This window comes from Barbus barbus, assembly GCF_936440315.1.
Source record: "Barbus barbus genome assembly, chromosome: 23".
Taxonomy (NCBI): domain Eukaryota; kingdom Metazoa; phylum Chordata; class Actinopteri; order Cypriniformes; family Cyprinidae; genus Barbus; species Barbus barbus.
The window spans coordinates 4,233,172-4,247,963 of record NC_136751.1 but is presented as its reverse complement, the minus strand read 5'-3'; the positions used below and the strand labels follow the sequence as shown (position 1 = coordinate 4,247,963).

The window sequence follows — 14,792 nt, the reverse complement described above, 5'->3', positions numbered from 1 at the left end:
TCTCCACACAGTTGATTCACGTGGCATGTGTGTGTGCGGGTCACAACGCCAGTCGGGACGTGGTCACTCTGGTCAAATCCATCCTGTTCCACAGGTAAGAACCAAGCACAGGAAAATGAATAGTAATAGATAGCAATATAATAGTATAGTGACACCAATATAAAGAGCTGCATTGTGTATGGAATCTTATGTATGCATAAGTGCATACATGCATGCATGTAAGTGTATAAATAGAAAAAATATTGGGATTTAGCTATTCTCCAGTAGATTATATATATATATATATATATATATATATATATATATATATATATATATATATATATATATATATATATATATATATATATATATATTTTATATATATATATATATATATATATATATATATATATATATATATATATATATATATATTGCATTTGACCTGAAATTAAATTCCACAATTAAAAATAAAAAAATTCAAATGTGAAAATTGACTTTTTTTTTTTTTTTGGAATTTGAATTTGAAATTTTGCATATAGTATTTGAATTAGGACATTCAAATTCCAAAATTTAGTTTTCTAATTCTACAAATTCAATATCAATTTTCAAATTCAACATTTTAAATTTGACATTTAATTTTGGGATTTTGAACATTAGAATTTTGGAATTTGGAAGTTAAACATTTTCATATTTCATATTCCAAAATTCAATTGATCAAATTCAACATTTTACATAGAATTTGATAGAATTTAAAAAAAGCTAAATTTCAAATCAGCATATTTTCACCTTAGCATCTTTGCTTGGTGCATTCATATAAAACCCGTCATGTATAAAACACGTCAACATGTCCACATCTCTCTTTTCAGGAGGAACCCACTACACTTTCATTTCATCACAGATACAGTGGCCAATCAGATCCTCAGCACTCTGTTCCAGTCGTGGATGGTACCCTCAGTGCAAGTCAGCTTCTATGACGCTGATGAACTCAAAGTAAGCACCTGCACCTCATCATGCTCCCTTGACTCCAAACTTGCCCTTTGACCCAGAGATAATGACCATGTCACAGAGCACCATAATTGAGGTTTAATGGGAGGCCATGAGCAGCGATAGTTTTAACAATGCAGGTGGCAATGACAAGTCTGAAGAATGATGCCTATCACAATCCTCTCTGAGCTCATTCAGGCACAAACAACTGGAATGAAAGACGTGTCACATGCGCTTATGGATTGTAACGAGGGGGCAAAGGTCCCCTTGGGACAGTATGGCTTTTCTGTGATAGTGGAAACATTGAGGTTGTGTACACTCCAGCGATCTCAAGAGCTTTCGCTCTCAGTGAACTGTTTCACGCTCCAGAGGGAGAGAGAAAACACAGAATTATTCATTTATGTTCATATATTTAAAGTGACAGTGTGCCTCTTTTTTTACAACTTGGCATGTGAAGAGCGCCTTTGCTGTGGCGCTGAATTATTCACTCTGTTGTGATTTTTTTTTTTTTTTTATGCAGTGCACGGTACGCTGAAAGACCGAAGTGACAATCAAAGAGCATGCCTCCTCTACACACACACACACACACACATGCACACATTTTCTAGGAGAGCGCATTCTAGTTTACATTACACTGCACTCTCAAGGACACTCACATGAATGCATGCTCGCTCTCACATGCACAATAACACAAATACATTCGTTCTTGTCCCGTTGTGTGCTCCCGTCCCCCTCCCGCACTGCATTCACCTCTGATTGTCAGCTGTTTGGCTCGGAGCTGTCTCTAATCATGCGGATTTTACATCCTGTGTCTCCGCTGTGCATAGAGACCTCTTTGCTCTCCTGAGTATATGAAAGCTAAGCTGCAGGAAATCCAGTCTTTTTCAATCAACCCCTCTCCGGCAGATTATTATTAAACCTGAGCTCAGGTCATTAAGGATGTATGCTGAAAAGATGAAGCGTACAATAAGAACTGTAGAGGGTTATTTCCATGGGTGCAGATGATGCTATAACTGCAGAAATCAGTTTAGAAGCAAACACAAAGAGCACAATGAGCACCTCTGGCAGGGAACACATGTAGGGTTATAAGAACAATCTGAAAAATATATAATTAGTTATAATAGTCGCTACACCCAGGAATACATATTTTCATTCTGTGTACATTATTATTATTATTATTATTATCGATATCTGGGTGCCAGTACAATAATAATGCGATTGCAATCTTTTACTGATTTTCTCTTACATTCATCATTTGAGAATATCAATACAGGTGTGTGTGGTAAAATACTGTAATACTTAATAAAAATATAGAGATTTTTTTTCTCAGCTATTAAGCAGAGGTTTCCAGACATAAAAATTCCATTCATCTTAGCAAGGACAATAAATAAATATATGCTAATATTGTTATAGATATATATATATATATATATATATATATATATATATATATTAATTACTAAACCTTTGAGCGTAAATTTATTGTGTTTTACATTTAGAAAATAGATATATTATAAAATAAAATGATAAAATTATATTATAAAATAGATTTATTTTTAACATATGAAGAGTTAATTTGCAAAAACAGATTTTTAACAATTCTCAAAAATCATGTTTTTTCATTGTGCATTCCAATTAATCTCAATGAATCTGCAGTTATAACTAAAAAAAAAAAAATAACTAAACAAACAGCTAACTAACACAATTAAAAACATGATAACATAATAAAAAACATGATTTTTTGAAAATGAGTTATCTGTTTTTGCAAATAAATTCTTCATATATTCACTTTGGCCTGAAATTAAATAATCAAAATTTTTAAATTTTAAAAGTTGTAAAGTTGTGAATTTTTGAATTTGAAATTAATTAATTAATCTCTCTCTCTAAAATTGATTATAAAAAAATACACAAAATTTGTATTTAAAAATGCACAAACGTAAATACAGTTTAAAAGTGTAATATATATATAATCATTGTTGCTGATTTGATTCTGTTTTGCCATGTTGATTTTCCAGTGGGTAATATATCACTTTTTGAAGATTATAATGTTGTAATTTATAGACCTGGTTGAGTTTTATTGAAGTCTATATTAAAGAATAATAAGATCTCTAGGTATAAAAAATGAATTGTCTGGGTAGAAAAAGAATAAGAAAAATTATTCTAAAACCAAGGCTGATAAAGTCACTGTTGTGCTCTTTTGCTGGTTTCTCACAGATATCTGTGTTTGTCTCTCTCATTCTCTTAGTCGGAGGTGTCATGGATACCAAACAAACACTATTCAGGAATTTATGGCCTGATGAAGCTCACGCTCACCAAAGCTCTGCCGTCCAACCTTTCAAAGGTCATCGTCCTCGATACAGACATCACCTTCGCCACTGACATCGCCGAGCTGTGGGCCATCTTCCGGAAGTTCACAGGTAATCAGTCGCTTTCCTTCAGGAGTCGTATAAAGCATCTGGACAATGTGATTTAACACTGGCGTTGTGATTGCAGAGAAACAGGTGATTGGTCTGGTGGAGAATCAGAGCGATTGGTACCTCGGTAATCTGTGGAAAAATCACAAACCCTGGCCAGCCCTCGGACGAGGCTTTAACACAGGTGAGGACATGCAGCTTCCATTTCCACTTCACTGTGTTCCAAACAGCAGAAAGGGATGAAAGGAGGAAAAGTTATAATAATTGAACATACCCTAAATACGCTGTCGGAAGTTTGGAATAATTATGAATTTTTTATGTTTTTGCAAAAAGTCTCATGCTCACAGAGGCTGCATTTATTTGATGTAAGAATCCAGTAAATCAGTAATATTGTGAAATATGATAGCAATCTAAAATAACGGTTTTCTATTTATTCCTGTGATTCAAAGCTGAATTTTCAGCATCTTTTCTACAGTTTTCAGTGTCACAAGATCTTTCAGAAAACATTCTAATATGCAATTATTACAGCATTTAAAAAAATAGAAATCTTATGTAACGTTATAAATGTTTTTACTGTAACTTCTGATCAATTTAATGCATCCTTGCTGAATAAAAATGTTCCTTTCAGTTCTTACTTACCCAAACTTTTGCATGATAGAGTATCACAGTTTCCTCAAAAATATGAAGCAGCACAACTGTTTTGAACCTTCATAATAAGAAATGTTCCTGAGCACTGAAAATTGTATTAATGTTTCACAATATTACTGTTTTTAGTGTATTTCTGATCGAATAAATGCAGCATTTGTGAGCAAAAGAGACTTCTTTCAAAAGCATGAAAAAGCATGAAAAGCATGTAAATTAACTAATAACTAGATTTTTGTTGGTTTGGTTGTTGATTTGATTGTAAAATCAAAAATAAACATCAAATTGAGGTACAATTTTTTATTTATTTTTTTTACTAAAATGAGCCTGTGCAGCTTTTGCAGGAAAGAGCACACAGGCATGATCACTTCTGAATGGAGCTCAATGCTTATGTCACACTGAGAATTTCATTTCAGTATGAAAAAGGGAATAGTTTGCACTGGGCTCCGTTTGACAACAGGTGTTTCTTTAAGGTGTGATTTTGCTCTACCTTGAGAGACTGCGACGGATTGGCTGGGAACAGATGTGGAGACTGACGGCCGAGAGAGAGCTAATGAGCATGCTTTCAACATCCCTGGCAGATCAGGTCCATGTCCTTCATGAACAATACCTAAACACTTTAGAAGAAGAATTTATAGGCCTTAGGAGATTGTGCTTTGCGCAACAGTAGTCTAAATAATGATGAAATCTGAGCTAACCATGCCTGAATAATGTTGTGTAATGCATTAAGTGTGTCATATTATTGTTTTATGTTCACAGGACATATTCAATGCATTCATAAAACAGAACCCAGTTCTGGTGCATCAGCTGCCGTGCTTCTGGAACGTACAGTTATCGGATCACACTCGCTCTGAACAGTGCTACACTGAAGTGTCAGATCTAAAGGTAACAATAAATTTGAAGATTTTTTTTTTTCCGTTACGCTGGGTATAAACGACCAAATTGACCCAGAGGAATTAAGACTAACGATTTGCTCAAAGGGGCCCTTAATTGGTTCAGGCTTTGCTTTATTCATTGCCAAATTCATTGTGTTTGTTTTACAAATTGTCTCTAATGCAAATGTTCGCCCAACCGTCACATTCATTTCCTGTCAAATTTCCATTTTAGTATGGAAATGATGTCTTTGAAGTTGTTTATTGCTCAGTTTGATTATTTCCTCCTGCAGGTCATTCACTGGAACTCTCCTAAAAAGCTGAGGGTAAAAAACAAGCATGTGGAGTTTTTCCGTAATCTTTACTTGACGTTTCTGGAGTACGATGGGAATCTTTTGCGACGGGAACTTTTCGGCTGTCCCAGTCAGGCCAGCTCTGAGAGCACAGTGGTGAGTTAGTTTAGTAGTAGATTATGCAGTATTTTGGAAATATCTTATTCTTGGAGTAGCATGCAAATTATAACTCTAAGTATTTATAAGTCAAATAATAAAGTACGCAATAAAATACAAATACATCTTATAAATGGACTGTATATCTGACAGTCCTGGGCTATGGAAGCCTATTTCTGCCTGAAATTTAAAAATAATACATTTCTAATTAGTAATTTATAAGTAATAAAAATACTAAGATTGCCACATATATACTAATTACGAGACATAAACACAGAATTGTCAAATGTTAACTCGCTATTCTGAGAAGTCAGAATTGCGATATATAAAAGGGTAACTACAAAACCAAAACCAAAAAATCTAAATGTATCAGATAAAGTCACAATTAAAAACTTTTAATTAATTAGTTAATTAAATTACATTTAAATATTTGAATTCTGAATTCCAAAAATTTTTTTAAATCTGAATTCTGATTTTTTTTAAAAAGTCAGAATTGCAAAATGTAACTCGGAATTGCAAGATAACGCGAGAATTCATATTTAATATCTTGCAGTTTTGAGTTTATATCTTACAATTCTAAGAAAACTATTTATTGTATCTCAAGCATCTCAGAATTGTGAGATAAAAAGTTGCCATGACCTTTTCTCGCTTCCATGTCAGAAACAGGCTTCTATATTAAACAGCAAAGAAAGAAAGGTTGATTGATTGATTGATGTCACGTCAGATTCCTTGTTTATCCAATCCAAAGACTTTTATGTACTTTCTTCCTGTCAATCATTTTGGAGTTGCACAGTCATGCGAGAAAGCTATTTTGCTACTGTCTTTTTGACAACTAACTCACTGTTCAGATTTACTGATAATCAGATTTCTGCACTTCTTCCTATCTGCACCTCTGCTCTTCTGTATATGGTGGGTGGAGTTAAAAAAAAAAGGGGTGTGGCTTTCAGCACCCTGAAACTGCAGACATCAATACTTTTACTTTATACAGAAGACTTTATTCCTAAACTGAATAATTCTAAATAAGTAATGAATCCCTTGGTCTAAAAGTTTGGATTTGTACAAGGAAAAACAGTTTCATAAAGTCTCGAAGGCCAACTCGACCAGAGCCTGCTTGATGTGTCCTGCTCAGCACAGCTGATAAAACATATTCTTCTTTGTTTCCAGCTTCAGCAAGCACTAGAGGAGTTAGATGAGGACGACCAGTGCTATGATTTCCGGAGGGAGCGAATCATGGTGCACAGGGTGCATCTATACTTCCTGCAGTATGAATACACACCTACAGATGACGGCACGGACATCACGCTGGTCGCGCAGCTCTCCATGGACAGGTGAGGATGACAGACTGTCCAAATGAGTCTGCTGTCACTTTTAGGCCACTCATGCCAAGCCTATTTAATTACCGAACTGTCAAACATGATGTTGTGTTTAATGAACCCTGTGCAGCACTCTGATCAAAATGAGAAAGGATTACTACAAGCATTGCCAGTTAATAACATTTTCAAAACAGGCTGATTATTTTTAACTAAAATGAAAACTGTTCAGTGTTTTTGTTAATTGAAAAAATGCTGAAATAAAATATAAATATTAGATGAAAATGATTAAATTGAACATCTCAGATTTTTTAGTTTAAGTGGAAGCACTAAAATGACTAACTGGAAATAAAATAAATCAAAACTAAAACTTAAATAATGAATAAATTAATAAAGTTAATTGAAAAATTATCCTGAATAATAATATTTACACAAAAACGAATAAAAAAGCACATCAATAAAAATAAATAAAAAAGGTATACAAATTAAAGCTAGTTTAAAAATATGAATACAAATATATCATATTATAAAACTTAAAAATAAAACTAAAATAAAAAAATAATTAAAAGTGAGTAGTAATATTTAACATAAACAAATACTAATAAGAAAATGCACATAAGAAAAATGCTATAAAATTAGAAACATTTAAAAATAATAATAATATTAATTATTATTAATGAAATAATATTAATTATTTTCTATTTTAAATTATGAATGTTTTTTCTATTTTTATTACATTTAAAATATTAATAAAATCTATAATTGTATATAAATAATACTAATATAACACTGCTTTAAAACATATTGAACCGTCATGTTATTTTCAGATATACTTTATTTTAGGGTTGTTGATTTACTGTGATAGGCTAATAATAATAATAATAATAATAATAATAAATCAAAATATTTTGCAAGCAAAATGCTTGACAAGGATTTGTTATGAAATAAATTATTTATAAAATAGCACATTTAGATTTTTGTGATTAATTCAATTAATTAACTGCCATGAAATATATTTAATTCACTTAAAAATGTATTCAACTGAAGGCCCTAGTTTCTTTTTGTCTGTAAAATTGATAAGAGTAGGAAAATAATAATCTTTTCAGCAATAAAATTATAATCTATTATCTTGAATTTAGAGTCTTTCCACTGAATTATTTCAAACAAGCTTTTTGATATCACAGAAGCCTCTGTTTTACCATGAAGTAGTCTTGCCATTTTCAGAAGAGTGATTGTTATGCAGGATAGCAGCTTTGTTTGTGTTTGAAACAAGTATCAACTAGAAGCGCTTGACGTAGTGAAGATCAGAACATCCCATACCAGCTTCTGAAAGCTTGCCCTGCAGGTTTAAAACATGTATCAAAAAGAGCCCATAATCTTGCCTCACTTCAGTTACTGCCCAAAATTTCACCAGAGACACTTTGTATTTGTCCACAGACTGCAGATGCTGGAGGCCATCTGTAAACACTGGGAGGGCCCCATTAGTTTGGCCCTGTATATGTCTGATGCCGAGGCCCAGCAGTTCCTGCGTTACGCTCAGGCCTCTGAAGTCCTCAAGAACCGCAAGAATGTGGGCTATCATATCGTTTATAAGGAGGGTCAGTTCTACCCTGTCAATCTGGTACGCAACGTGGCGCTGCGCAACGTCAACACACCCTACGTTTTTCTGACTGATGTGGATTTTCTGCCCATGTACGGCCTCTACGATTACCTCAGGTAAGCTGTACATTTCTTATGAATTGTCTGTTAATGTACTGGTTCCAGTTTTGTAATATATCTCTGTGTTTGTTTACTTAGAAAGAGTATAGTGCAACTGGACATGGCCAATACCAAGAAGGCTCTGGTTGTGCCCGCCTTTGAGACGCTGAGATATCGTCTCTCCTTCCCCAAATCCAAGGCCGAGCTGCTGTCTATGCTGGACATGGGGACTCTCTACACCTTCAGGTACAGCAGACATTCAAAATAATCATCTCATTATCAATCTCCAGGGTGTTTAGAATTGATATTAGGGTGTAAAACAAATAAGGGCGTCCCCAATAAAGATAAGGGAAATTCTTGTAGAAATTGTACTCTTTGTATTCATGTTGTTTTCATGTGGTTTTGAAATACCTTTATTTTCAAGAAATTTATTTTTCCATTTAAACTAAAGGCAAAGCAAAATAAAAATGTTTACACACTGAACATATGTTAGTGTGCACATCTTAAAGATTTAAAAAAAGATTCATAAATATAAATGAGTTTTTGGGGAGTCACACCACATGACATTTTAAAAAGCGGTCTAACTTTTTTGGTCATAAAAATGGCAAATTATCTAATATTTTAAGAGATGTGTTGACTTCAACTGGGGTCATCTTTTCTTATTGTATTTCCTTATTGTATGCTGTATATCAAACATCAATAATCAGTGTAGTAGTATAATAATAATAATAATAATACATATTACATTTTAATTAACGTTTTTAATAATGCTTTTTTTCTTCATTATGATATCACGACAGCCATATCACCTTGCCATTTTCTAGTTTTTGCTCCAAAAATATAAAATGTAATTTTAATTTAGAAATTAAAAACATGCTCATTATAGAGCAAGGTTTCACGAGTTAATAAAAAGCTTAATTAACTAAATCGTAAAATTAAATAACTGTTAAAATAAAATAAAAATATGTATATATTTTATTTTAACATTTTACATTTTTATTTTTATTATTTAATTTATTTATTTTATTTAATTGGTACTTTATGTCATGTCCCCATTAGCCAGCATTAGAGAACCATGAAAATGAGTTGTTAAATTATTTCACGATTGACTTAAATGTTGGTACTTCCAGTTTTGGAATCCCTTTTATATAAGATGATGTTTAAAGATGATGTATTTTTGAATGATACATATATTCAATTAAAACATGAGCATGAAGTCTTTAGGCCATTATTAAAAGTCCACACAAAATGTTCAAATTTATTCATTTAGTGCTCTCCTAAATTATAGGTATCACGTCTGGACAAAGGGTCACGCGCCAACCAATTACGCCAAGTGGAGAACAGCCACAACGCCGTACAAGGTGGAGTGGGAGTCAGATTTTGAGCCGTACGTTGTGGTGCGACGAGACTGTCCTGAGTATGACCAGAGATTTGTTGGCTTTGGCTGGAACAAAGTATCCCATATCATGGAGCTTGATGCTCAGGTAAATTTTTAAAGACATTTGGCATGTTTCTACTACCAATTCAAGTGTCCCTAACCTGTCACATTTCCTTGTTCCAAAGGAGTACGATCTTATTGTGTTACCAAATGCCTTCATGATCCACATGCCCCACGCGCCCAGCTTTGACATCTCAAAGTTTCGCTCCAGTCCGAGTTACCGCTACTGCTTGACGACTCTGAAGGACGAGTTCCACCAAGACCTTTCTCGAAAGTACGGTTCTGCTGCTCTCAAGTACCTCACAGCACAGAGGAACATCTGAGAACTGTTTCAATGTATTTTAGCACACAGGAGAATGGCTCGGTCTAGTCATTTGAGGCTCAACTGCCAACATGCTGCTCTGCTACATGTGTGTCCAGAGGAACGAAGCTGAAGCCCACGTCTCTGCTGAAGACTATGAAATCAAAGCTTTAATTCTTCATTTTGATAAATCATACAGCAGAGAACCGTGAAAACCAATGACATCAGCAACACACCCATCAGACTGGTGGCAAAAACTCGACCAAACATGCTTGAATTGCTTAAAAGCATAAGAAAAGACATTGGTAGATTTTTGCGATGACCCACTTGCTTTATAGCCTAAAACGACGGTCACGATAAAGACCTTTTTTTGACAATCAGGGCTTTTTCTTCACTAAATATCTACGGCTAGTGGTCCATGGCGCTACGCAGCTTTGAACCTTCTGAAACCATTCGTTGGAGTTTTGAAAGGACGAGAACTGAATGAGCTTTCCAAAGACTCTTCCGCTGGTCTGAAGTGTGGGGAGGCCATCAAGACGAGGGACTTTTAAGCCTTATAATTTCATGGATATTTAAAATATTTAAAAATATTTTTCTTTGTTTTTAATGAAGACAAAACAGTTTATGAACAACGACCTACAGCCTACGTATGTTTTACAATATAAAATTGAAAATTGCATTATTTTTTAATTTAGAAACACTGATTTGCTTGTAGCGAGGTGGAATGCTCGATAGGGGTGCGAGGGAGTATTTTGTGTGGTTTCAGTGAGAAATGATCAGTGTGTTTAACTGCTGCATTTATAATTGTCACATAACAAATGGCGCATATTATGACGTGCTTAAACATAGTGTATACCAGGACGCTTTCCTGCCCTGAACTCAAATCACTTTTCTCACTTTTCAAAAAAAAAAAAAATTGCACTACATACTGTTACAAAAATCATGACTATATGTACATTTGCATTGAGATCCACCCAAGGGACCATTAAAAAAAGGAGGCATCTGTTGCAGAAGATTCTCACAGACTGAATATTTGTTGACACTTCCTGTTATTGAAAACAATATTTATCTTGTAAAATGTCACATTCTGGTCAGTCCTGAAATAAGAATCGAATGTCCAATTCAGCATCAGTCACTCAAAGATGTATTTGTAAAAAAAAAAAAAAATTTACGTGAAAGGTTGTACGATCCATTGTAACAGTCGCTGCTGTCACAATGTAATTCCCAATGTGTCCTGTCTTTATAAAGAAAAGCTCCTCCAGGTCATATTGAGTTGACCCCTCACACGCCACCCATGCCCTTCCGCTCCATCAGACTGCAGATTTACGGTAAATACCCGTGCCTTTGCTGTGTTGCGAAAACTGGATATTGATTGTACTACTGTACGCATCAGCGGGGCCTGCAAGAATACAGGTACTCTATTTATTATTGTTGACTTAAATCAATCATATTTTTCTATGTAGGGGACAAAGTGCTTTAAATAAATTCTCCCTGTTTCTATAGTTTGTCAAAGTTCTTGTGCTTTTTATTTTACAAGAGGAGATGAGTCACACGTTGCTGTGTGCTTTTTACCGAATGTCCTATCTTTGAGTTTGTTGTAGGACTCACTGGTGACTCATAGTTAGGAGGTCTACAATGCAGGACAGTGCTGATAAGAAAAACATTTTTTCTCCTCCTCCACACTAATCTCACAAAGAAGTGTGCTAAAAGAGAATTTTATCCTAAAAAGGGTGATTTTTTTTGACATAGCTCTTTATAACAACAGTTTAAAATAGACCAGATCTGTCAGGTTAAACATAAAAACAATATTGGCCAGTTTCTTTAGTCATACTCTTGTTTTTTTTTTGTTTTTTTAAGAATATATTGTATTGAATGTGCACTTGTAGTGTACTACAAAACTTATATAAGGACATTTACAGTGGTGGGCAAAATTATTAGAATACCTGACAGATGCTTTTTTTTGCTTCCAAAACATGATTTCATTTCATAATGTTCATGAAACATGCAGATGGTTGCTCTGAACACAACAAATATCAGATTAAGTGAGTCGCCATTTTTATTCACTTTTCACTTTAATATTTGGTATGTCCACCTTTTGCAGCAATTACAGCAGCACATCTCTCTGGAATATGAGTGAGGTGACCTGAAGAGAAGAAGCACCGTCATGGAGCTGGGAATCTAAAGGGTCTGGAGTGATTCTGGATGATGCAATGGTCTCTGATCTCTTGTCAGATGTTCTCTAACCTCATCAGGCATTATAGGAGAAAATTTAGAGCTGTTAAACTGGCAAATGGTGGTTTCGTAAAGTATTGAATAAAAGGGTGCCGTTAATTGTGGCCAATGTGTTTTAGAGAAAAACATTTATTTCATAATGATATTTGCCCCATTTTAAATTATTATTATCCAATGAAAGGTTAGATTTTTGTGAAATTTTTAAATAAAAGATCAAAAGGATTAACAATGCAGATTAATTTTCACAGCCTTCTTTGATCATATTTACCAAGGGTGCCAATATTTTTGGCCATGACTGTATTTCTCTCCTGATTCAGACAAGATGCCTTTTTCATTGGAGAAAATAAAAATGAGGTTAGAGAACTTGTATTTTCCATCAGTTTAAAGTGAAATATCTTGATGGATTTGTTTATTACAAACATGCTTTACAAGAGTAAGTGATGAACTCTAATTGTTTTTATGAGCTGTTTGAACTCTCATACTGATGGCACTTTAACCATATTTCAAAGACAATATAAGTAACAAAAAATAAAGATGGACTTAAATCCTACTTAAGTCAAAAACGCACTCTAAAGTCCAGATAACTACATTAATTATACATTTATACTGTAATACATTTTAATTTATTAGCAATTAACATGCACTTTAGTGCTGGATAAATAAATTGGCTGGAGAAGTTGCAGTGCATTAAAACATACTTTTTTTTTTTGTAAAGATAAACTATCAACTTCAGGTGCAGGATATGGCCCGTGGACTGTAATTTGAGACCCCTGGTTTAGATAATACAATAGACTTACTGTTAATGTTGACTGCAGCGAATCCAGCTGTTAGTGGCATGAGGGAAAGTTGATCAATTGTTTTCCAAATGGATTTGATGCCTGTTAAAACAAAGTTAATTTCCGGCAATTGCAGGAGATAGGCTGTGGTAAGCGGAGCCCTGAGAGCGAGCGGAGTTCTGTTTCCTTCACTGCGTGGGCTAATGCATGTGTAATTGCCTGAAGTGGCCCTTTATGACATCATGAATCACAAACCATTGCACACAGTCAAAGAGTTTCAAGCCGCTTTTTCAGCATTCATTCACTCTACCCAGCAGCTCATTACAGGAAAGGGCATGCAGGGAAACTCTGCTCACAGTGTGAGTGCTGCAGCTCAGGATGTCCCAGCAACAATCTAGAAAATGGACTCACATCAGGAAACATGCTCAAACTTGAATAATTCATTAGATACAAGACAGTGGCAAGTAAAATGCTGTTTCTTGCTGATTCCAAAAGTCCCAGATGAGTCCCTGGTTTTCCAACCAGGGGCATACCAAACCTATTTTTTTATTTATTATTACAACCCGAATTCCAGAAATGCTGGGATATTTTTAAAATTTGAATAAAATTAAAACAAAAAAATTTCAAATCAAACGAGCCAATATTTTATTCACAATAGAACATAGATAACACAACAAATATTTAAACTGAGAAATTTTACAATTTTAGGCAAAAAATTTGCTAACTTCAAATTTGATGCCTGCTACAGGTCTCAAATTAGATGGTACGGGGACATGTTTACCATCGTGTAGCATATCCTCTTCTTTTCAAAACAGTTTGAAGACGTCTGGGCATCGAGGTTATGAGTTTCTGGAGTTTTGGTGTTGGAATTTGGTCCCATTCTTGCCTGATATAGGTTTCCAGCTGCTGAAGAGTTCTTGGTCATCTTTGATGTATTTTTTGTTTAATGATGCGCCAAATGTTCTCTATAGGTGAAAGATCTGGATTTGTGCTCTGCATTTAACACACAGTAGTGAACATACACCTGGAGCAGTGGGCAGCCATTGCTGCAGCGCCCGGGGAGCAGTTGGGGGTTTGATGCCTTGCTCAAGGGTCTCACCTCAGTCGTGGTATTGAGGGTGAAGAGAGTGTTGGTTATTCACTCCCACCACCTACAATCCCTGCCGGACCTGAGACTCGAACCCACGACCTTCAGGTTACAAGTCCAACTCTCTATCTATTAGGCCACGACTGCCCCTAATAGCTGCAGTATGTGGTTTTGCATTGTCCTGCTGATATACACAAGGCCTTCCCTGAAATAGACATAATCTGGAGGGGAGCATATGTTGCTCTAAAACCTTTATATACACAGCAAAAAATGATGGGTTACACGTATTGGGTCACAATGTTGGGTTATTTTCTAAAACGTTGGGTTAATTTTTTTAACCCAACCGATGGGTTACACATATTGGGTCACAATGTTGGGGTATTTTCTAAAACGTTGGGTTATTTTTAATAATAACCCAGCGTTGGGTTAAATTGGTTCCCACGGCGACGGTTCAAATTTTAACGGACGACAAGTGACTGGCATTCAGACAACAGAAGCTGCTGCTGCTGTGTCAGTATGAGGTAAGTAATATCGGTTTTTGATATATAACACTTATAACATATACATTTTTATTTATTTTTTTTAACGAAGTTGTAGTTCCCTT

At 34.7% G+C, this 14,792-nt stretch overlaps 1 protein-coding gene across 6 annotated transcripts in view; it reads left to right on the top strand.

Annotated features, from left to right (window-relative positions):
• Positions 1-11,603, top strand: part of LOC306842919 (xylosyl- and glucuronyltransferase LARGE2s-like) — a 66,774-nt gene extending 55,171 nt beyond the window's left edge. For all 6 annotated transcript variants that reach the window (XM_079374115.1, XM_079374116.1, XM_079374118.1 and 3 more), the window contains 12 exons: positions 12-94; positions 852-975; positions 3,215-3,386; positions 3,463-3,567; positions 4,499-4,611; positions 4,785-4,910; positions 5,191-5,346; positions 6,511-6,674; positions 8,094-8,372; positions 8,454-8,600; positions 9,643-9,838; positions 9,918-11,603. In XM_079374115.1, the coding sequence (XP_079230241.1) occupies positions 12-94; positions 852-975; positions 3,215-3,386; positions 3,463-3,567; positions 4,499-4,611; positions 4,785-4,910; positions 5,191-5,346; positions 6,511-6,674; positions 8,094-8,372; positions 8,454-8,600; positions 9,643-9,838; positions 9,918-10,115 (1,863 nt within the window). In that variant the 3' untranslated portion in view covers positions 10,116-11,603. The remainder of the gene's footprint in view (positions 1-11; positions 95-851; positions 976-3,214; positions 3,387-3,462; positions 3,568-4,498; positions 4,612-4,784; positions 4,911-5,190; positions 5,347-6,510; positions 6,675-8,093; positions 8,373-8,453; positions 8,601-9,642; positions 9,839-9,917) is intronic.
• Positions 11,604-14,792: the final 3,189 nt, after the last annotated feature.